Consider the following 25,080-nt stretch of genomic DNA (forward strand, 5'->3'; position numbering starts at 1 on the left):
GACCCTACAGCTCTCTCACTCACTCACTCACTCACTCACTCACTCACTCACTCACTCACTCACTCACTCACTCACTCACTCACTCACTCACTCGAGAAGGTCTTCATCAATGTATCTGGGTTGTAAGAAGTGGCTTAAATGATCAGGTGGTCAGGTTCAGTGATTTGTTTGATAGCTTGTCATTGGACAAGTGGGGTATGGATCGTTGACCCTAGTGTCAGTCAGTGCACTGTCTAGTCCAGATTTGCTAATTACAGGTCACTGCCATGTATCTGAAAAATTGTAAAGTACTGCACACACGCAAGCAAACACATGGAGGCTGTATTGAGGGATAACATCCTGAAGCCATTTTCATGTTCTGGCACTACTTGATATTCCTCAGAGGCCTTTAATGATTTGTAAATGTATATTACAGGCCAAATACTTATGGCAGGCCCAATGCTGAGCATGACATTACCTGTAATCTGGTTCAGCAGGACCAGGCATGTGCACTTGACAACCCTCCGAGTCTCTCAGTGCTTACCCTATAGATAAATACATAGATTAGTATAAGGTACAACTGACTCCAGCACATCACTACGGATGAAGGGGAGAAGCTACCTGTCAACACCAATGCACATCAAAGCTGTAAAACAATACTTTAAGTGTGACAGCTGATACCATGCAGCATAACAGGTCTGCTAGAGTTGCAAGAAACATCAAATATTGAAACTCTCTTGCCTGTGGTGCCTATTGTCCCAGTCCTTGTTATCACTCTGTACAATAGTAATGGCTCTCAGAAATCAATATTTTGTCAGGAATTAGTGGATTAAGTCATTGTAATGGACTAGCCTTTGGTCAAGGCAGGGCTGTCTGATTGGTGGTACACATACTGGTACAGAGGTAAATGGACAAAAGATCTGTTGATGGGTGATGCATACAGTGGTACAATGGTAAAGAGACACAAGATCTATTGATGGATGGTGTATACTCTTGATGGGTGGTGTATACTCTTGATGGGTGGTGTATACTCTTGGTGGGTGGTGTATACTCTTGATGGGTGGTGTATACTTGTGTACAGAGGTAAAGAGACTGAAGATCTATTGGTGGATGATGCACACACTGGTACAGAGGTAAAGAGACACAAGATCTATTGATGGATGGTGTATACTCTTGATGGGTGGTGTATACTTGTGTACAGAGGTAAAGAGACTGAAGATCTATTGGTGGATGATGCACACACTGGTACAGAGGTAAAGAGACACAAGATCTATTGATGGATGGTGTATACTCTTGATGGGTGGTGTATACTTGTGTACAGAGGTAAAGAGACTGAAGATCTATTGGTGGATGATGCACACACTGGTACAGAGGTAAAGAGACACAAGATCTATTGATGCGTGGTGCTTGTGATGTACCTTTGCTAATACAAATGTTAAGACTTGCAAGATCGATATGATAGGTTAGCCTGCAAAGATCTGGAGTAGAATAGGTACCTTGCTCACTTGGTGTCATTGGTTACCAATTGTGTTGATCGATGCTCAAGCTGTCGATCACTGGATTGTCTGATCCAGACTCGGTTATTTACAGAGTACCACCACATAACTTGAATATTGCTGAGTTTGGTGTAAACCTCACTCAGTCACTCACTATTGATATGTGGTGGCCGGGTGATGACGACATGCGAGACCTATTTGATGACTGGTGTTCTACCATCACTGGTATGAATGTAAAGAGACGCAAGGGCAGTTAGATGGCAGGATGCTGTGCTACGCGACCCTGTGTGTAGAGGCAAAGACATATGGGCTAGCATCTTAACAGAAACCTCCATTACGTTCCACAGTGGATATGTCTTTATGAAATATATGGCTGCCTTTTGACTCAGCCTTGTGGGGGACATGTGAAGGGTGACTTGGACATTATGGATAGGCTTTCAGGCAGAACAAGGTTTATTGTGTAGAAAGATAACATTTTGTATGTATGCTTTATGGAGTCAGTTCAACCAACATTATCAAAAATTGCAAGATAATAACTTGTGTATACACGGTACAGGCTGTTCACCTGGTAATATCATGTGCTGTGAGGTGATGTCTGGAATATTCATAACTGTGCATTCTACCATATCATGGTGTTCTGACTCATGCTGTTGAATAAAGAAAGCAATATTATCTTGGATGATAGCAGGAAAAATTTGGGTTGATGTGTTGTGTGTTGATAGTTGAAATCATTTATGGATGTGAAACTGTTTCAAGTGTTAAGCATACTACTTGACAAACTGTGAGGATTGAGGATAGTGGACAATGTTTTGTATCATTATGTTTTTCTATTGTTGTGTGTTTCTTGTTGTGAATTTCATGCACCAGTGTGAATATGCTGCTGAATTGATTCAACAATAATTTCTACCCTCCAAGACAACATTTTAAAGTAAAGTTGTAAAGAGGGAACGGCTATACAGGTGACACTATTACTGATCTGAAGTAACAGGCATTTAATTGATTGGTTTCAGTCATGAATAACCTGTGATGTTGGTTTTCAAATCAGCTCAACTGTTCTCTCATATGGCATGAAGTCTGCGCTATGTAGGCAATAAATTTCACCTTCGCATGATTTGTCCAGTTTGTGTCAGTCAAGTCCTAAGCCATTAAGCCACAGTCAGCAGTAATCTGATGTTCTCTAAGGGGTGTGAGCAGGGCGGATTTGAAACAAATATCTCTGTATGTGTAGATAAAGATGACTGTGTGGGTTAATTGGGTTTGAAAGTTCATTGTTAGGGTACACCATGGCAGAGATACAATGTCATCCATTCTGTGAGGTCATAGTCAATTAGTCCAATCCGCCCACCACCCCCTCAGGCCAAGTGAGTCAGCCCTTCATGTATGAATGGCTCAGTCTGTCAGGTGGCAAACGACAGCCAGGTATTGAAGAAGGCAGAGCTCGCCCCCATTTCAACCTTCGATCCTGATTCAGTCAGTACTAGCACCTGGGTCTACTGAGTCGGTGACCACTGACTGACCGGTGTGTCATCATCCACCTGCATGATCGATATGGAGAGCTCTGTGTGTGTGCCCACTGTAGCATTGTAATTGGTCACTGCAGTTTGTGACTCATTACTAGAGTGAGGTGTTGTCACATGGCGCGTGGCGCCCTATCAGATAATTAGTAAACATGAAGAATGATTCATAATATTGTGCAGTATGGAGGTCTGTTTGCACATATGCTATTCATTTCATGTTGTTTTGTCACCAATTCATGACAATATTCGAGGGATGTCACGGGACAGGATTCTTCGGACATACAGTCATGTTTATAAACATTGAACAGCCTGGCCTTTGTTGTGAAGGGTAAAGGCAGTCTTTTCTCAACACTGGATGCACTTGAGTAATACTGCAGGGATATTTGTCACCAGAGCAGCATTTGGTCTGCAACATTTGTGCCCCACTGTGTTGTGTGAGTGGGTTTGAACTGACAGATCCTAATTACCAAGGCTGATTGTAGTTAATGTTTATCACATTGTGCTCACAGTCACAACTGTGTTCTGAAGGGCTGTATATTTTCACAGTGCAAGTTCTGGTGCGTGATTTGGCAACATTCGAGGATCAGATTTGGGAGCATGGATATGGCAAAAAGTTGTGAGACTTCATCCTTGTTTATAGTGGCTCTTTGTGTCAGAGGGTAATCCAGGTATATACAACAACTCTGTTGTCAACCTACAAACTGAGTTAACAGTTAAGCACATGACACAGGCAGTGCTAGTGCCCATGGCTTGACAACATTGCCTTTGCACAAACTTTCCTGAAATAAAAACAAAGCAAATTTATCCTGTCATCAAGCATTGGGATTTTGTCTTGAGGATCACACAGCCTGGATTAGTCCACAAGAAAAGTTGTAGTTTTTGAGCATCAGGATCTCATCAGGGATGGACAATGATGACATTTGGTGCATAATGCTCATATAGATTGTTGTCCTGAGTATGCTCATTTATCTAGTTGGCCATTCAGGGCAGGAGGATGAAGAGGTGTTGGTGCATCCCCTTGGGGGTGCACATGACCATAGTGACCCAGGTGGTACACGTGACACTGGTGGACTTGAGGGTGAACCAGGGTTGGAGGGAAGGGAGGGCCAGGGACAGGGGTGTTTGGAGTGTGCAGACCCTTGCAGTGGGCATGGATACCTGCAGGATGAGAACAAGGATGAGGACAGGTTGGTATAGCAGGCATTTATCTAATATAAAAGTGCGTTGGACTGTCAGTTAGAGGAAAATCTTTATTAATTCAAAATTGGGTTTTTTAATGTTCATTTTTCCTAAACTAAGAGGTATTTATTGAGTAATACATGAATTCAATGTAATAATGTAAACTCTTGCCTTAAAGCTGCTTACTATAAATTTGTCCTGTTATCAGGAAAATTCACGTCCATCAGTGAAATTTAAGTTATTATAGTTGATGATATGGGGAAAGTGTAAAACAGTATGTTGATTTTTACTGACATTTGATGGCTTCTTTGTTTTAAATATGTCCTAGATTCAGGTCCCTGGTAACTGTCCTCGAACAGAGAGGACTAGTTGGTTGTTGATCCATGGCTATTGTCCGCAGTGTAGTGATATTGCCTGAGTTTGGGACTCAGTATTCTTGGTTATGTTCAGTATAACAGTATCTTGTTTGGTTAGGAATTTCTAATTCATTCTAATACATGACACCACAAATTTGCTAAACATTATGCTCACTGTGTACATTGTTATAAATCACTTGTTAATCTTTTATTCAAAAATAATTCTGGAATATGACTGGTGATTCATAGTTAAACTTTCCGATTTTGACAGTAGAGATTGATAAATGGTTGAGAAGCTCATTACTTTGTCTCAAACTAATGTCATTGTTTTCTAATGTCTGTTTAAATAGGGCCATATACCATGGAGTATCTGAACTGCAAAATCATGAACAAACATTTGACGTATGACACGACACAAAATGCCGTATAATGTCACCAGGGTCACCTCCTCCGAGACATTAAGTGGAATTCTATTGCTTTCTGTTGTTTAAAAATACTGAACCGTGCGGGACGAACCTTGCACTGATTTTCTCCTCATCACCTGTAAGGAGGGAAGCTCACGTATATATTGGAAGTGTTTGGCCAACTTGACCAGATGGTATAGGTGATTCCTGAGGCGTGACACTAAGCTGGTGTCAAGTATGCCTCGCCATGACTCATGTTCAGCTCATGACATGTACATGACAACTGACATGGCGGTCGGATGAAGCTTAGTATTTAGTACACTGGAATCAACAAGCTCCTAAACCTTAAATAGTGAAAACAAACACTGCGTCTTTTATTGGATATCAGGATATTTGTTTTGGTGTCTTGTTAGACCTCAGCGAAAAAATACTTTGCTGTCCGATTTCCTGTCAAAAGAATAGGTAACAGTAAAATGTTCTGATAAATGAATATGTACATAGAACATGATATGAACGTTACACAAATTAATGATGACATATTTTTCCATAATTGATATGAATAATTGTTGTTAGGCAACAATCACTTATGTTTCCAATAGTAACTAGTGTGATGTTTGCAATGCCTTACTTGAAATTACTGTCTATGGTGATAAATGTTATTCAGATTTATGGTCTTTTGTTCAGTGATATCACTGTTATCATCTCAGACCATGCCTGAGTTAGTCAACTGTTCAAACTGTTTGTTTTTATAGTAAAACTTTAGAAATTCATTCTTGTCCCCTTGTCTATGATTTACTGGAGCATTATAAATGGAGATTAAAATGGTCAGTCACTTCCAAAGTCTTTCGGTCACAGTACCGTACCATCTACTGACTATGAGATAACTTGAATATTGTTTTAAGCCGCATCAGACTGATCAATTGGGTTAATCGCTTGTCTGCTTTCTCTTATGTCGTAAGGACACATTTTAATTGCCACTACAGCTTTTTAATCTGACATATTCCTTTGTAGATATAAATAATCAGAGGTATTTGCGCTTTGTGGGCTTGACAATTTATTTAATCCTGCCATGTCGCTTGATTAGAATGTCAATAAAGACCAATTCGTGGCTCATTTGATTAATGTTGATGAAGTGGACCCAAGTGAACTTGTAACCTTTGTCCTTCCTTCTGATCGATTTTCAGCCAACCCACTTACCTACTAGATATACATCTGAGCATATCAAATCAAGGTATATATCGTTTCAAGAAATGATCCAGGTTGTGAGTGATAATCTCAGCTTGAACCCCAGGGTGTTGGCACATTATCCCAAGATAACCAGATAACCAGGTGGGCCTGGTATTGAACCATGCAGGGTACATAGTGGAAACAGTTCACACAATGCTAGCCTGTAACCTACACCATAATGATAGAGGGGAATCTAGACCCTTCTTTACTTACACATTCCTTTACATGCCAGCTCAATGTGGAGATAATGTGACAATTTCTAGGGTTGGGTGGTATAATCAGCAGTGACCATCTTTGTTGGTTTATTTCCAGTACAAACATCAGTTAAAGCAGTTGTTGTGATCCTGACTTTATTACACTGTAAAGAAATAAAGATCAAATTCTTACCTTTCCTGACGATGTTTGACAAAAACATGACTTTGTGTTGCTGGGTGTGTCATTATGCCTTAAGTTATCATTTCAAATGTTATGTTGCTGTTTAGGCAGTAATCCTTCACATATTTCATCGTTCCTGCCACCTGGGGGATTGAGGCTGAAGGCTTTTTACAGTTGCTATTTTGATATTTCTCTTGTTATTTTGAGAATGCAGATGTGGAAACCATGATGAATGCAAATGGACAGATAGGAGTCACAAAGATGTTAAAGGTGTCTCCACTTTGGGCAGTTGCCAACATTTCTTGCCATATTTCATGTATATATTCCAACCAGAACATGATTTACATGAAACATGGCTTTGTTTCAAGATGAGTGATGATTTGGAGATTTAATGTGTTCCTTGTTACTATTTTCTCACATGGTAGAAAATGGGCTGAAGCAAAATATTTATATAATGTTTAATTCTGGCCTTGTGTAGAAATTAGAATCAAGGATATTGCTTTAAGGTCATAGTGAGGATAGGTCAGCACAACAACTGTCTTTATTGGGGCCAAATTAACTTGGTAGATGTCATGCTTGTGTTACTTCATTACAACACAATACCACAGTTACACAATAGTGATTAGCACGTTGGTGGACACTGGAGACAGAGCCAGTCTTGTTTTATCAGGCATGGCATCCCCCCTTCATCCCACCACACACCCCCCTGACCAATATCATCCTCCCTCCTCCTCCTCCCCCCCCCACACCCCCTCCTCTTTGATGTGCTTGTGGGGGACCCTGGTGGGTGTATTTAGCCATTATCGACACATATCTGCAGCTCATGACTGGGACAAACAAGTCTAGCAATAGCTTGACCATCTAACACAAACGTTGACTTAACTTGTAGCATGTGGGTCACACAAACAGATATGGGGGATAACAGCAGGTTTCGATGACTAGGGCAAGGGGATAAGGGTTTGAAGTATGAGTTCATGAACACTAAAGTGGGTAGATTTGGTTGGGGTGGATTCTGTTCTGAATTCAGGTGTGAGACATAAGATTTTGAGAAAGGACTTGTGTGTACCTTGGATGAAGCTGTGGAATACTTGAGGATTTAACACCACCCGGGTGTATGTTATATGTATGTTGTCTTCTTAATTTGAAACAAGATCTTGGTCTATGGTTGTAAAGATGTATATCCTTCTAGGACATGCTTAGTGAATGGAAGAAGGATTTTATGATTTGTGGATATTTTATTTTATTTTTGACTGAAACCACCGAAAATACCAGACATTGTATTCTGTACTGAAATACCATGAATAATATCGTGTTATTTTAGGCAGTAAATGTGGCAACGTTTCACATAAACCAGATAGTATGGGTCAACAAGAAAGAGTCCTCAACCAGATTCCCAGCTTGATGTATCTCGTGGGAATAAAACTGTCAGCCTTTCCCCCAGGGACTGAATATTGTTCAGCCAGCCAGTTCAGAGCTGAATAAGCATTAAACTTACTTGGCATTTTCAGTCAGGTGTACAGTGAGTGCTGGCATGGTGTACGCTGTCTGTATTGTTGCTTGCTGGTCCTATCTGTTACATATAATATTGCCAATAGCAGCTTCTGTGGGAAAGTCACACATGAACCTGCTGGCTCACACTCCTCGCAACGGTTCATGCAGTAGATGATCTAGACACTGTTCATCATGTTGCTGAAGAGAATTTTGTTGAAGGAGTTTTGTATTTACATTTAGAATTGAAGTTCTTGAAAAGAGTAAAGGATTATTTCTTGTACTTACACACTTGGTACTTGTTAAAAGTTTAGAGTGTTTATAGGAGATGGCAAGATGTTTCAAAAGGATATATTTACAAAGTGAAACTTTCTGTTTGACTGGCCTGTACCAAAAATCACATTATAAAAAATAAATCAATTGTTATCAATAAAGTAATATATTTTTCTTATTTTCTTGGAAAGGAAGTATCCATAAACTACCTATCTGCAGTACACTGAAATTCATGGTTTTGATTTCCGAAGTGCTAGTCAGTCTAATCATCTTGCCATCTTGCAGTAAATATTAGTATGATTCCTCTTTTCCTTCATTCTTAGAATACAGGACACAGTAGGATACTGTTGCAGTGAAATACTATTTTTATTCTGTCTGATGTCTGCTTCCTGTGAAGTGGGCGTGCACTTGGAGTCGGAAGTAAGCTTAGGGAGGTTAATCCTCAGGGCATTGCAAGGGTCAGAAAACAGTATGTTGTCGCATGTACGCTTAAGTAAGATCAGGCTTTATACACACAAGCCTGGCTTTGCTGGATGATCAGAAATCAGAAATAAATAGTCTTGGGAAGGACGATCTGTTTGCCTGGTTTTATCAGTGCATAGCTAGGTAACCTAAAGTCATGTATTGTGAAACTGAGGATGTTCGTGTGTAGATGTCTAGGCATGGCAACTTCTGACCATGAAATGGAGGCAAATGTGAAATAAACGTCATGCAATTTGAAATGCAATTTTGATGAGTGTTAAAATAGTTGTCAGCAAGCCATTACTTTGTTATGGATCTTCCAGGGCCAACATATGATCGCAGTCAGATCGTAAAGTCCAAGTAGAACCTGTACAATCACATCCCAAACAAACAACTAACTTGTGTGTTTTTAACTGCCTGGCAGTTTTGCAGACCTTGCCCAACTTGTCAGTGTTTGATCATATATTTCGTGTATGTCGTTTGCTAAAATATTTCTTATGGCTCTTTGATAAAGTCATACACTTGATAATATTTAATATATTTTGCCAACAATCATATAAACAACCATGATAATATTCTTGTCAATACTTTCCCTAAAATGAACTGAACAGGTGTTTTTACAATTTTTAAAAAAAATTCAGTCATGAAAAATGTTCATAAAGAGATTAAAATGTTTTTCCCTACCAGTCTGTATGTGATATGTTGTGTACTTTGTGTAAGCTGTTTTTCAGTCATGGTCATTGATCTAGGTACTGTAACAGTAAACAGTCATGATATTTACCTATCATGAGCCCTTTCCTGTTGATAACAGTATGTAGTGGCTTACACACCCTGTAGGATGAAGAGGGATATGTGATTCCCCATCGTTTGTACTCTGTCATGTGGGATTGTTAATTGTGCTAATTGCATCATTGTTTGTTGCAGTTTTGGCAAGAGGACACAAGGATGTGCCCGCCGAACCAGCGAGTGCCTCACTCTCGAGCCCTCAGAGATGATAGCAGTGAGTAAAAGTTCTACATACTCTTCTGTAGTGTGTTATATAGACCCTGGTACAAATATACCCAAGAAAGCCCATGCAAGTCTACAATTTCACTGTTTCAGGATGAAAAAAGTGTCAGGGCTCTTTTTCATCATACTTTATTATTATCTTTTTATGACCAGTGTTTTTTCCATAAAATGTGTCGATTTCAGGCATGAGATATTAGTCTAACTGTTCTCTTGTTTCATTCAATGTTAATGGACTAACTAAATATGTGTCATGAACATGATGTGTGAACATCATTTCAGCATGTAGTTGAAGGTAAATTGTTATGTTGAAGGTACCGCAGGTATTATATTGAAAATCAAGGTAATCCACAGGAAAAGTTATATTGAAACCAACGTATATATTCTGGTGAATTTGAATCCATAACAGTGAGTCATTTGGTAAGACAGCTTGGTTGGTAGCCCAGTCTGTGGAGGATGTATGATCATTAAAACCCGAGGTGTGTGGATCTGTTGGTATCTCTAAACTTGCCGTGCTGTGCTTCCTGGTATAGTCTTCCTCCTTTGACATGTAAATCCACAGGGGTTATGCACAGTATTTACATCTGTTGTAGTTACGTCAGGTCAAAGATTTAAGTTTCATTATGGCAGTTTGACATAGAGATAACTGACTGATTTTGAATTGGAGAAATTTTGTGAAAGTGACAAATATGAGGAAAGGCTCATTCCAAAAGTGTTACGAGTACTACATCTGTCACGTGGAGCATTCTGTGGGAGACCTATGATATTTACCAACATGTATCACATTCTGACAGGGATGCTTTACAGATTGACCTAGGTATGATTTCACAAATTACAATCAGTAGGTGGTAAGAGTAAGAGGTGTTTTTAGATGTGTGCATGGCTTAATGATATATGACTGTCCAGAGGCTCATTTCACAAAACTCTTGTAAGCCTAAGATCTTGTAACTTTTCTCATAGCATTTGTACCTGGCATACTGTAACATAGAAGGTGCTAATGCTACGCTGTCTAAGGGGCTTACAAGAGTTTTGTGAAACGAGCTCTAATCTTGATTTGTGGAGGACCATGGAAGGCCTGCAGCATGAGACAATGCAATTGGAAAAGGCAGGGTTGAGACCAGATAGTTACACATCTAGAGATAAACGCTCATCTGGCAGTGTAGTGAAGAGCATACCTCCGGGGAAACACATTCCATAGCACCATGATTAACTTAACAGTCAAGACCTTCTCTATTCTTGTGTATATGTTAAACCATTAATGAGAAAGTGAAAGTATTGTGGGAATTTGTCTTCTGAAAATTTAATAAATAAGATGGTCTTGGTTGATGGATCAGTTCTTGTGTGTGGCAGGAGGGATGAAGGGACGATATACTGACTGAAAGATAGACTGACAGAGCACCAAGTAGATGCCTTATTAAAGACATTAAGTTTGTTCTTATTACACTCAGCATCCTAATACCTCCAAAATGGATTCATGTTTTAGTGGAGCCATGGGTTTTTCTCTGCCTAATTACCAGCAGTATGTAATAAAGCTTGCATCAGACATTCTTCTTCCATCAAACAAAACAGAACTGGCTCCAGGCTTGATAGAAAAACGCAACAAGAAAATGAAGTTGACATTTACAGCTGACATTTTGAAAGATCTTCTTTGTAGCAGATCCATTCTTTATTAACCAGCATGTTGTCTCTCCAGTGACATTTGATTTGGGGAGATAAGTTTTGCCCAACTGATTGAACATGTTGTTATGTCAGGGTTTGGGAAGCTACAGTGTTGTGTGATCAGTGTTTGAAAACTTGAGTTGATGAAGAAATTAGAAGGTTGCTCCAAAGAGTCCTTGAAGTGTCGTATTTAAACTTTATATAGATTTTGATCCTACTGATATGTTTGGATTAGGTTGTCTTGATTCAAACCCTTCATTTCCAAATTTAGCTCCTTGTCAGGGATGTATACTGTATATTTCACAACAGTGTGTTAATTTGTGTATTCTTTAGGAGAGAGTTCTTGAGAATGTTATTTTCTGTTTATCACAGCTTGTGATATGCTTTTCTTCAATTGTGTTACTGATTTTTTCAAGTGAAGATATTTCTTCGAAAGATAACGAGGCAACTGTATATCTGATATGTTACAGGATATTTATCAATTGCATTTCCTCGAAGTCTGTCCTTGATGTGTGCCTGTAAGTTAATCTTCGTTAATTTTCACATTCAAACTTTGTGACGTCAGACTTCATTTAAGTGCACACAATGCCTATGTATGGATGGACCAACTTCCTTTAGTTCCGTTGCGGATCTGAAGTGACAGATTGTATGAAATAGACTTAATAGTGAGTTCATCCTAGGCGTCTTCCTTGGTAGGCAGGGGGCTGTTTCCTTCGTCCATGTCACCGCACAATCCTAGATGCCTACTTACAATAGCCTAGTTTTACATCCTCTTACTGGTGTAAGTTGGATTGTTTCGGGGATGCTCTCCTCTCAAACTTGAGTCAAGTCTTAGTATGTGGTAATCTCTGATTACTGCATAATGTGATGTGTTTGGAATTCCATTTGTGGTAAAGAATTGTTTCTTTTGGATTTACCTCTGGATTGTTCTTGTGTTGGCTTTCTGAAAGATGTTACGTTATGCAAGAAGGGGGTCGAAGGTTGGTAGAAAGTTGTATGGCTTTGTTGAACATTCATATATGTGATATATGGAACACAGTAGTTAGGATGGCTGTTTAGTCATTGAAGGAAAAGCCAAAGGATCAGTAATACAGCTAGAAGTGAAACCATGTTGGTTTTTATGACATGTAGTTAATTGGTGTATGTATTTGATATTTTAGCAATAATTGGAAATAATGAGAGAAGACATTCCTTTCTTCTTTCGTTTTGAAGAAATATTTTTCAGCAACATACTTTGTTATTATTTGTTATTATGAAGTATATCAAGCAGTTATTTTGTTATGTTGGAACAGTTAACATATTAATTATTAAATGTATTAAAATATTGCAGTAATATAATATATATATATGTAATATAACATTATAAATATATGATCAAGATATAATACTATATTCATGTTTGTTTACCCCAATTAGACAAAAACTTCCTCCTATTCTGACAACATATGATGAATGGCATCAACTTGAAATATAGATATAGTAAATATATATAATAACTATATTATATATATATATTATACATATACTGGTTTATGAGTTTAAAAAAACATGAACATTATCTATTAGATTCAGTTATATCCCCAATGGAGGACTGAACAGTATATTCCCTTGTCTATAACATGGTCCAGTCACTGAACAAGACTGGGCCAGCGTAGTGGGAAGCGTTGTGTGTCACATCCATGCTTAACATAGAGTCATTTGTGAGAAATTGGCTGCCTTCTTTTCAGATTGATTACCCTGATGTCCAGTTGATGAAGTCTGGGCATCGCCTGCCCTGCCCCACGGCTAGCTTGGACAGACTCTTAGCTCTAGATCCCCACGAAGACAGTCGCATCCGAAGAATGGACAGTGGCATTGAACAGGTAGGGTATTTCTTCAGTCCTCAGTGGAGGCTTCCTGTGAAGTTTCTTCAGCTAAAATGGTCTCTTTGAGGAAAGGAAAACGCTGTCAAAAGAACATTTCAGTGGTCCTAGATTATTTGTGAGTTCTTATGTATTTGTGGCTGATGGTACCAGTTAAAATATTTCTGCTCTCAACATTCATGCATTGTTGGATAAACATCTGCTTTTTATCCCCCACAACACGTTTTGCAGGGGGTATTAAAATGCACCCTGTCCGTCCGTCCGTGCACATGAATCTTTTCTGGAACAGAACTTTAAAACCATTCAATATTTCTTCACCAAACTTTGCACATAGATAGATCTGGTGATGTATTAGTGCCTTTTGGTAGTTTGGGTATCCTTAATAAAATATTTTTCGCGTTTCCATGGCAACAAGTGTGACTTAGACTGAATTTGGAGGTAATGCTGGGGATATTGATGACTGTGTCTTCTCGATATTTTTGTGTACAGTGTTCTAGGTTTTGTTGCTGTTGAATTTTACCTGATGATGGGGCCAGAACAAGCCCTTTGCACTCAAGAATATCTGTTCTTTAGTTAGCATCTTCTAAAATGCCAGTCAAGCATCTAGTTGTTGGATAGTTTTGGAATGGTTTATACATGGATGGTTCTCAATCTTGTTTGTAATGCCAGATATGGTTTGAATCTTTGAATGCTGAATGTTTCAGTCAGTACTGGCACTTGTATTCTGCATTAAACAATGCATTATCAGCATTTTGATCAACTTTGATATTGAGCTAAAAGTGTGAGAGTGAGCGATTTTAGTTTTACCCCACACTCGGCAATATTGGTGCTATATGGTGGCAGTCTGTAAAAAATCGAGTCTGGACCAGACAACCAGTTATCAACAGCATGAGCATCGATCTGTGCAACTGAGAACCGATGACATGTGTCGATCAATCCTAATCCTGGTAGTCACTTCTTATGACAAACATGGGTTACTGAAGACCTATTCTACCCTGGATCTTCACGGGTCGTGAGATGTATGTTGGATGAGTTGAGTGTATCATGTTGTACATTACTTGATTGTGCAATGTTTTACATGGATGAGTTGAGTGTGAGATGTTCTATACAGAATGAGTTGAGTGTGAGATGTTGTACGTGGGATGAGTTGAGTATGAGATGTTGTACGTGGGATTAGTTGAGTGTGAGATGTTGTACATGGGATGAGTTGAGTATGAGATGTTGTACGTGGGATGAGTTGAGTGTGAGATGTTGTACATTACTTGATTGTGCAATGTTTTACATTGATGAGTTGAGTGTGAGATGTTGTATACAGAATGAGTTGAGTATGAGATGTTGTACGTTGGATGAGTTGAGTGTGAGATGTTGCACATGGGATGAGTTGAGTGTGAGATGTAGTACGTGGGATGAGTTGAGTATGAGATGTTGTACATGGGATGAGTTGAGTATGAGATGTTGTACGTGGGATGAGTTGAGTGTGAGATGTTGTACGTGGGATGAGTTGAGTGTGAGATGTTGTACGTGGGATGAGTTGAGTGTGAGATGTTGTACGTTGGATGAGTTGAGTGTGAGATGTTGTACATGGGATGAGTTGAGTGTGAGATGTTGTACATTGGATGAGTTGAGTGTGAGATGTTGTATATGGGATGAGTTGAGTATGAGATGTTGTACATGGGATGAGTTGAGTATGAGATGTTGTACGTGGGATGAGTTGAGTGTGAGATGTTGTACATGGGATGAGTTGAGTATGAGATGTTGTACGTGGGATGAGTTGAGTGTGAGATGTTGTACGTTGGATGAGTTGAGTATGAGATGTTGTACGTGGGATGAGTTGAGTGTGAGATGTTGTACGTTGGATGAGTTGAGTGTGAGATGTTGTACGTGGGATGAGTTGAGTGTGAGATGTTGTACGTGGGATGAGTTGAGTGTGAGATGTTGTACGTGGGATGAGTTGAGTGTGAGATGTTGTACATGGGATGAGTTGAGTGTGAGATGTACGTGGGATGAGTTGAGTATGAGATGTTGTACGTGGGATGAGTTGAGTGTGAGATGTTGTACATGGGATGAGTTGAGTGTGAGATGTTGTACATGGGATGAGTTGAGTGTGAGATGTTGTACATGGGATGAGTTGAGTATGAGATGTACGTGGGATGAGTTGAGTATGAGATGTTGTACGTGGGATGAGTTGAGTGTGAGATGTTGTACATGGGATGAGTTGAGTATGAGATGTTGTACGTGGGATGAGTTGAGTGTGAGATGTTGTACGTGGGATGAGTTGAGTATGAGATGTTGTACATGGAATGAAATGAGTGTGAGATGTTGTATGTGGGATTAGTTGTTTATGACATATGCATGTGGTAAGAGGGCAATAACATTTTTAGTAGGAAATTTAAGACCAAAATGTTCTTATCGATTGTGAAATGTACACATACTGACAGAACAGTCAAACAAATTTATTTTCACTCGAAAATTGTCCGGATAGCAAGACATCTGGTTCACTGAGTCAAACAAGCAAAACGTGAAAATTAAGTGTGAAAAAAAAAAAAAAATTCATGTACTTATGTGAACAAGTCAACAGTCAATAGTAATAACAGTGAATCATTGTAACATATAAGTGTAGCGATAATACATGGAAGGGGGAATGCAGGTTACTGTTTGTCATGTTGTCTCAGACGTAAACATGTAGCATATTTTGCCAATTGCATATTCTTTTTTTTTAATTTTAAATGCTCTAAAAACATATGACATCGTGTTTCTGTAGAAAGTAAACTTCTGGACGGGATCATGTGACTTAGATCATGTGGCAGGCTATTTTTAACTTGCACCCGCGACACATAGCAGGAGTCAATTTATAAGTGTTATATACAGTACAATTACAGTGTAGTTCACCTTAATCCTACTTAATATGTGTTTTCGTTACTGATGATACGTTCTCACATGCGCCAAATCCTAATGAACAACCCGAGTGACATGCGTCACTAGTGTTTTGATGGCTAATTAGATTTCTCCGTCCGGATAACCGGATCATTTTTCAATGGAAATCTATGGAAATGGTTGTAAAATTCACTGTCCGGGTCTGTCTGGGTCAGGTTAAGCGAGTACAATTAATGAACATACGTTTTTCGGATATGTGGGATCCGAGTAAACAGGGTTCGACTGTATATATCTGAAAACTCCCATTGTGTGGTGCGTAGCATGAATCATATGTAAGTCACAGTTTAGGATCCTGGTACAGGAACCAAAAGGACGTAAGCATAGCCACTGTTACTGAATGTAAATATTGGAGTGACATACAATACTTGTTTTAAAGGATTTCAGGAAAAATATGCAAACATATGAATAGAATGATAGAGTTATTAGTTTCATTGCAAGGCATTTCCAAAAACATGATTGGGTTGAGGTCTGGGTCTTGAATAACTTTAACTCCATGTCATTGTCATAAACTGAAATATCGATAATCTATGAAAATGTTTTGTCCTTATATACCTTTCAGTTAAATCAGGAGGTGATAAGGTAGCCTAGTGGAAGACATGCATTTGATTCCCCACATAGGTACAATGTGTGAGGCCAGTTCTGGTGTCCTGCTGTTATATGGCTGGAATAAACCCAAACTCACACATGTCCAGTTAAATCAATTAAATATTAATAGACTTCTTTTGTACAGACAAACAGGATTAAGCAATTGTTTTTAGTACATATATCATTTTAATTTTGATTTCATTTAGTAACTCTAAGAACTGATTTCCTAAAATATCACACCTGTCATTTGAGAAATACAATGTAGCTAAACAATGTAAGAGCAGACAAATGTGTTCGAGTTTTGTTATCTGATGTGATTGTTAGTGATGTAGACTACCCATGACCAGGAAGAGGAAGTGAAAGCAGGGTCAGTGATGATTTTGGGGTAAGCATCCTTCATAGATCTGTAGAGTTATTCATGATGCTACTTTGTGTTTTGAAGAAACCATGGCAGGAGGATATGCCCATTATGTAATATTGATTTGGAAGTGAAGACTGGAACACAGTCTTCTGTTGACATGCTGTAAAGTATTGTTTTTGTCTGTGGTTATGAAGTGGAACATGATCCACTTTTAATATGTCACTAGTGCAAGCTTTGTTTGGGATAGTGTTACAGGGAAAGGAAGTGTGAAAGTGGGTGGACTTGAGTTACGCCATGGACGTAACCAGTAATCACATCCTGTTTCTAAACTCACACTTACAGTAATAATCAGACTGCAACAGTTGAATGTTATAAAACATTCTACTTACAAAGCTAAGCTTGTCAAGGAAGTTGTGTTTTTGTTGTGTTTGTTGCTTAATGCTGCACAGTGCAATTTTCAAGCTGTGTGACAGAGGTCTGTAAATATTCAAATCTGGACTAGACAACCCAGTGGTTGATATAATGAGTATCAATCTACACAATTGATATATGGTGACATGTATCAAGCTAGTCAGAGGTCCTGACCACCAGATCCTTTTAGTTGTTTTTTGGTTGGATTTCTGAAGATCAGTGAAGATCTTCACAGGTTTTGTGTGTCTGTAACACAGTTGACACACATTGGATATTGACACAAGCAAGATGGAAAAAATGTTATAAACTATCCTTCAAATATGTGTGACTAATTTTTACTACTGATATTGAACATGTGTAATGACAAATAGTACTGTGTTTTCCAGTTGTGTGGTTAGAGCATCCACCCTGAGTGCGAATGGTTGCGGGTTCAATCCCCGTCTGTGTCATACCAAAAGATTTTTAAATATGGTACTTGTTGGTCCATGCCTGACACTTGGCATTAATGGGTAAAACAAAGACTTGTTGGCTCGGAGTCAGCGAGCTTGCACTATAAAACCAGCTTAAATCTTGGTTAGTACAAGCAGCCACACATTTTATAATATTCTTATGTATGATGTTAAACCCTCTTTCATCTGACCTCCAGTTGTACATGTTGCTGTCTGTGTTGCAGTTGTAGATGTGATGTTTTTGTGTTCCAGTTGGCTGGAGACCTGCAAGTGCCCAATGCCATGTACAGGATGGAGCAGTATCCCCGAAATGAGCAGTTCTACAAACGCAGTTCCCGGGCCAGCGACACTTCCAGTGCATATTCTGGTTCCGACATGATGCAGTCGTCCATTGATGACCAGGATGCAGGAGAGATGGACTACAGTGGGCTGCAGGAGAGCCTTGTGGACTCCGACGAAGAAGAGGGATATGCCGAATCCACTGAGGTGAGTGTAAACATGCTGGACATATTACTGCTGCTTGTCTTGTACCAGAAACTGATCTGCTATGGTAAATTGCCATTCATGAAAGTTCATCAGGTAATATCAGTATGTGTGTAATTATTTAATTTGTCTGAATTTTTTTGCTGTTATTCCTTGTTTCAGTCATTGACTGTTCGAGACACTGTACGAGAATGTCTAGAGAAGGAACCAGCAGACAGAAAAGAAGATGATATAGAAATACTCTTAGATTTTATGCAGCATTTCAGAGTGAGTATTGCTTCATAATGTCATGAGAATGTTTTTTGTCATTTTACAATACAGTTATTAACTTGAATATTCAAATAAGTACTTTGTGAGATTTTTCAGAAAAGTTTATTGTGCTTATCTGTCGCAGGCATTTGCAAACATGACACTGGCCACCAGGCGGGCCCTGACGGCAGTCATGGTATTTGCAGTGATTGAGAAGGCAGGCACTATTGTGATGAAAGACGGAGAGGAGCTGGACTCATGGTCCGTCATTGTCAACGGCGAGGTGAAGGTCTCGCACATGAGCGGGGAGGTAGAAGTGCTACACATGGGAGACAGGTAATCGGTGCTCTATATGTCCTTTGTTAAGTGCTCTTCAGGCAGAGATAATGTCAAAGGAAACCACTAAGTGTAGATATTTGGTATTGCAGCTCTAATGAATGAAAGTACTTCCAAGTACAGGCGGAGGTGGGGTAGCCTAATGGTTAAAGTGTTCCCTTGACCCACAGAAGACACGGGTTTGATTCCCAACATGGGTACAATTTGTGAAGCCCATTTCTTGTGTCCCTCACCATGGTATAGCTCGAATATTGCTAAAACCAGTGTAAAATCATAGTCACCCACTCACTCACCCATACATATGAGGTTGTATATACGCCCCATTGTCCTTGTATAGAGGTACAGGATGTAACCAGGACGTGTTTGTTGTGGGGTATATTCCATTTATACAGAAATTATGGATGAACCTCAGTCACTTCAGCTTTCCACACCCTATCAATCAAGCTGATATGTCAAGTGGTCTTTGATATTTTGAGTGTGACCACAGACCTCTCTCTTTCCCTGTTTCCTACACTTTCCACTTGTTCTGTTCCAGCTTTGGAATCACTCCAACCATGCAGAAGATGTACCACCAAGGTGTGATGCAGACCCTTGTAGATGACTGTCAGTTTGTCTGTATAGAACAACAGGCCTACTACAGAATCCTAAGCCAGGTAACTGTTGTCGTAGATACATAAAATTTGCAGGAAATATCTCTCAGTCTTCTCAACACATGCATTCCACTTTGAAGTCACTCAGTCAGCATTGAATTTGCTTTATATGTAATTGTATTGGATAAATTTTGTTGTTTTCCAAATGTCACTCAGTACTTTTGAAGAAGGTAACATAATTCCAGGTATAAATTAGTGGTGTTGATGTTTTAGGGAGAAGAGAACACAAAGCGACATGAAGAGGAAGGTCATGTAGTGATGTTGACAGAGCATCGGGAACTGGATGGCGGCAACAGGAGGGGGCATATAGTCATTAGGGTGAGTATAGACAGATACAGATCCAGATCCTCTCCAGTGTTTAACCAGTAGAAACTAGTCTGACCACATGTTCTAATGGATATTTCCTGATCAAGACCAGCCCTTGAGATCCCAGGAGTAGAACCAAAGTGGTAATTTTCTGATCTGTTGTTACATGATGTTAACACTGTATATATTCAGTGGTAAGTATTCTTCTATTTCCATGATGGTTATCTCTCCTGTTTTGTTTTGTCAGGGCACATCGGAGAGGTTGATGCTTCACCTGGTAGAGGACCACTCGGCTATCGACCCTACCTATGTAGAGGACTTCCTGCTCACATACAGAACATTTCTAGAAACTCCCTTCTATCTTGCACATAAACTCCTGGAGTGGTTTAGTCAACCAATCCTCCGATCAAAGGTAAGACACAGGGTGAGGGGAGGTAACTCAGCCATGCACACGTCTGATTCAACTCAGCAGTGTAAATCTAAGTGTAAAACCTAATGTAAGTGAATGTTGCTTGGTTAATTGTTGTTGGTAATATCCTTGTTGTTTTTTGCTGAAATAACACCAAAGTTAGCTATCAAAATATTTTTTTTCTGGGCTTATTACTTGAAACAGTACTTAACTTCATGACCCTGTCTGTAGAGATATACATTACTAATAGTATATCAAGGTATGAAATATTAATGAGTATATGGTACACTACGTTTTGAAAATACAGTCAAGTCTTGTTAATCCAACATCATTGTCGGATTAACAAGGATGTCGGCCTAAGTAAACGAGACTACATGATGACTATGTTATGTTTATCCAGTTTGTTATCAACAAAACCGTCAGATAAAGCTGATTGTTGGATAAACAGAGGTCGTTTAATGAGACTTGACTGTACTGGTTTGTTTCAAACTAATGTACATTTTCATCTTTTAGACAAAGTTTACATGAGTTACGTGCCCAGCTGAAATTATGTAATAAAATTAATAACTCTTAAATTATTATTAAATTTCAATGTTTTAAATATTGTCCTAAAGGTAGACCAAGGCTCATCACTGTTTCATTATGATGTGCAAATACATGATCATATTGCTTCTTGCAGGTTACCAGAGTGGTACTGTTGTGGGTAAACAATCATTTCAACGACTTCGAAACTGACACATCAATGTGTGAATTCCTAGAGGAGTTTGAAACTCTGTTGGAGAAAGAGGTGAGTAGTGTTCCCTTTATTTTATGTTAATTCCTACACAACTGGTGGGAGAACTAAGTCAAAGAGTACCTTGCTCTTTGTTAAAGTACTTCTCACGGACAAATGACGGATAATGTTTGATGTTTTACAGCCTGATGCTCTCACTGAGGTAAGACATTCTTATGGGACATATTGGGTCAACTTCAACTTTTCACTGTTCTAAACCTTCACTCCTATAGGTCGGGATCACCTCTGTGCAAAATAAGCTAAAAGAGTCTGTCTTTGAATTTTACTTCAGCAGGCAGGTATTGATCATGTCAATATCTGTTGTTATAATTGCTTTTTGAATATTACTTGTAGCACTGCTTTAATATATATCTTAATGCAAGCTTTTGAGCTACTTATGAAACACTATGTACTCCTTCCTTTGTGCCTATGCAAACATCTTTTAAAAACATGATGAATGGAGTTCATGGAAACAGCTTCTCCTGTGTGCAAAAGTGTGTCATAGAGAAATTTTTAAAGGATAAGTCATTTACAAAATAATCCTCTATGTACAGAACAGATCTCTATAATATGACACTGTATGCAACTAAAACTTCCTTGTTTACATAATATAAATCTTGTATGTCAGCACTGTAATTCTTAATATCATTTACAGAACAACTTAATAGTATAGTATTCTAAGCAAACTGAACATGTTCCTATATGCACAGTTAGAAATTTATCTATATTTTCACAAAAATTATATGGTCATTGCATCTGCCATATGGAACTTGTGATAGCCAAAGGGAAATGCAATTGGTCCATCCTGAATGTTCCTAACCTCCAAGTTGAAGACTTATGTTAATGTTGAACCCTGGGAAACACAGCCAATGACATGACATCCGCTGCTAAGCGCTGCACAGTGCATCCCGACCTGTAATGGCTACATGTAACTAACCTTATATCTGCCCACTAATATACTAACCTGGCTAACCTTTCCGCTCATCTTGCCTCCTTCCAGAAAATGATTGGTCAAATGCGTCTACTGAACATAGCATGTGCTGCTAAGGCACGTGTTCGAACAATCACGCTTACCCGAGCCACACGGGAAGAGATCCTGCGATTCCAGATCCTGGGAGGCTGTGAGCGAGGTCACGGCATATTTATTACTAAAGTTGAGAGAGGTTCTAAAGCTTTTGAAGCTGGTCTCAAAAGAGGTGATCAGGTGAGTATTGGTGAGGGGTTAACTCCTTCAGTTTGTTACTTAATTTTTGTTTACTTCTTTCTGTACAAATTCATGGGTTACCTGTAGGGTTAACACTGAACTAATGACTTTGTTGGAGGTAATCGGTTCTCTAGCTGTACGTCTTGTTATGTTAAATGTCTTCCCTTCACTCTTTTGATTCAAGCTTGTTAAATGTTTTGCAAATATATTATATTAAGAATATTTTAATACATGCTGTCTTAGCATGGCTGATTGTATTTTGAAATTTGAATATGGAATTGACCACTGACAAGTGTAACACTACCCTCAGGTTATATTGTGAGACTGGTTGAGTTACCTCCCTTGTTTTGTTATTCCAGATACTGGAGGTGAATGGACATAACTTCCATCAGATCTCCCACAACAAGGCTCTAGAGATCCTACGTGGGACTACCCACCTGTCCATCACAGTCAAGTCCAATCTACATGGTTAGTGAATGTAGTCTTCCTGGTATATTCTTAAGCAGACTCAATTTAAAGCAAGTAGCTTTGCTAATATATATTGCAGTTCATAATTACTCATTAGAAATTACTTTCAGATAAAAAGCCTTTTTGAAAGTTGTAATGTCATAGCAAGAAACCCAAACAATTGCACAGATAAAGAGGTACAAATGATTTTTAAGTTAAAATATCTTTTTCTCAGACTAATAGCTGTTATACTATTATATGCATTACGATAAAGTCTTCTTTCAATCTTTTCTTCAGAATTTAAGGAAATGCTGCAGGCAGCTGACAAGAATACACCTAGGAAATTAAAAGCTGACTTTATCATGCCTTCAATGAAACAGAGGTTATCTGCCCCTGATCTGGATGCATCAGTGCCAGTGATAGTGAATACCAAGGATAACAAGCATGACAAAAAGGACAAAGGTTTTATGGCTCTTGGAAATAGGCCTCGATTAAAGAAAGCACTTATGAAGATGAATTTAATACCCAGAAATTTAAATAACAGGTATGTAAGATCAGTTTGTTTAATTTACATAGTAACATATTAGATCTTTTTTAACATCCAGTCACTGGAAAGGTAGTTTTGAGAAACTATGTTGTCATTGGGATTGAAATATTTAATAAATATTTTCATTTTATTTTTGAAATCCTGATGCGTATGGTAATATTTATATTGTTGACTTAAGGTTGATAACATCAGTGAAGTTTTTGGCACCACTGACTAAGATGACATGTTTTTATCTATTTTTGACTTTTCAGTAATAATGGTAGCATGAACCACTCTGATGAGAGCCTGTACCCAAACCCTTCCCGCAAGTCCTCGACGTCCTCTACCTCGTCCTCCAACACAGGCACCATGACAAACCATCTCAGTGCCAGCAATCCTGACCTCTCACTGGCTGGGCTCACTGTCAACGATGCTGCCAGTGACTTTCCCGAACATGTCGTCAAAGTCTACAAGGCTGACCAGTCATTCAAATACTTGCCAATTCACAGGGTAAACACAATTTACAATTTGATATGTATGTTGTTTTACAGTTATCAGTTTGTGACCAGCATTGAATTTTGTTGCTAATTGAGAACACTACTACAGACATATTAGTGGACTTTTAACAACTTTGGTTATTCAAGTGAAGTAAACAAAATTTTATTGAAAACATTTTACCCTGAATATGATATGATTTTTCTCTGTACCATGGAATAATTGGATATTTGTATTGCAGGAAACCACTTCCAAAGAAGTGGTGATGTTAGCTCTGCAGGAGTTTGGAATCACAGATCCCAGCTGGTGAGTTGATCGAGTCGATCTGACATTATCCATGCTTAATGGGGAGCCCCATCACTAAATATGGGCAATACTTTGTCTTTGTCACGTGTCATTTGGACACTCTCTGAGTACATGTAATTGGTAATTCAAATGATGATGATATCTGGAGTATTGTTCACAGAAGAGAGATAATTAAATCACAGTATGTATAATCAGTCTGATTGTATATCAGTGGACAGAATGTGAAATATGACAGAAATGTTTACATATGAAAGTCAGTTGTATGTTCAAGTGCTATATATCAGTGAGGTGAATAAAATACTTTCTATGTTGGGTTACACCTAGCTTATTCAATCCAGAACTTCATATACAAGCTGGACTCTGCCAGGTATCACATTGCTATGATAATATCGAGTGCAGCATTACACAGCAAACTTTACATACCTAATTAATGTTTTCAGCAACTACTCTTTATGTGAGGTAACAGTGCAGAATGAGGAAGTGATCAAACAGAAACGACTGCCAGACACACTGCCGAACCTGCCTGACCGACTTGGCCTGAATGGAAGGTGAGGGAGATTCTGTCATCTGTCAGTTCAGACAGAACTTGGTCCTGTTTCTAGAAGCAATCCGAGCAGGATCACTATTGAAGGTTGATGTCAACATAGTGGGGTAGCCATTGTTGTAGTGTTAACATTGCTTTGTGGAACAGGGCTTCGATATATAGGAGTGCTGTTTCAGGGTCTTTGTGTTCTAGAAGTGTGAGGAGGTAGATGTAAGGGGTTTGTGTGTACAGTGGACGGCTGCTTGTTTGTGTAGCAGTTACAACCAGACTGCAACATGGCCATTGTGCAGTTCTGTGTGGATAACCTTTGACTGGATTTCCAGACTATTTT

The 25,080-nt window shown here is 38.9% G+C and overlaps 1 protein-coding gene across 3 annotated transcripts in view; it reads left to right on the plus strand.

Moving 5' to 3' along the window:
- LOC137285129 (rap guanine nucleotide exchange factor 6-like) overlaps window positions 1–25,080 on the plus strand; it is a 151,195-nt gene that overhangs the window by 108,764 nt on the left and 17,351 nt on the right. For 2 of the 3 annotated variants that reach the window (XM_067817349.1, XM_067817352.1), the window contains exons 5-20: window positions 9,681–9,756; window positions 13,148–13,282; window positions 18,275–18,508; window positions 18,668–18,772; window positions 18,900–19,090; window positions 19,626–19,743; window positions 19,954–20,058; window positions 20,294–20,458; window positions 21,135–21,242; window positions 21,373–21,390; window positions 22,228–22,431; window positions 22,791–22,899; window positions 23,176–23,422; window positions 23,677–23,914; window positions 24,141–24,205; window positions 24,646–24,753. In XM_067817349.1, coding sequence (XP_067673450.1) covers window positions 9,681–9,756; window positions 13,148–13,282; window positions 18,275–18,508; window positions 18,668–18,772; window positions 18,900–19,090; window positions 19,626–19,743; window positions 19,954–20,058; window positions 20,294–20,458; window positions 21,135–21,242; window positions 21,373–21,390; window positions 22,228–22,431; window positions 22,791–22,899; window positions 23,176–23,422; window positions 23,677–23,914; window positions 24,141–24,205; window positions 24,646–24,753 — 2,226 coding nt within the window. The remainder of the gene's footprint in view (window positions 1–9,680; window positions 9,757–13,147; window positions 13,283–18,274; window positions 18,509–18,667; window positions 18,773–18,899; window positions 19,091–19,625; window positions 19,744–19,953; window positions 20,059–20,293; window positions 20,459–21,134; window positions 21,243–21,372; window positions 21,391–22,227; window positions 22,432–22,790; window positions 22,900–23,175; window positions 23,423–23,676; window positions 23,915–24,140; window positions 24,206–24,645; window positions 24,754–25,080) is intronic. The other variant, XM_067817350.1, reaches the window with a different exon arrangement.

Source organism: Haliotis asinina, chromosome 5 (assembly GCF_037392515.1).
Source record: "Haliotis asinina isolate JCU_RB_2024 chromosome 5, JCU_Hal_asi_v2, whole genome shotgun sequence".
Taxonomy (NCBI): domain Eukaryota; kingdom Metazoa; phylum Mollusca; class Gastropoda; order Lepetellida; family Haliotidae; genus Haliotis; species Haliotis asinina.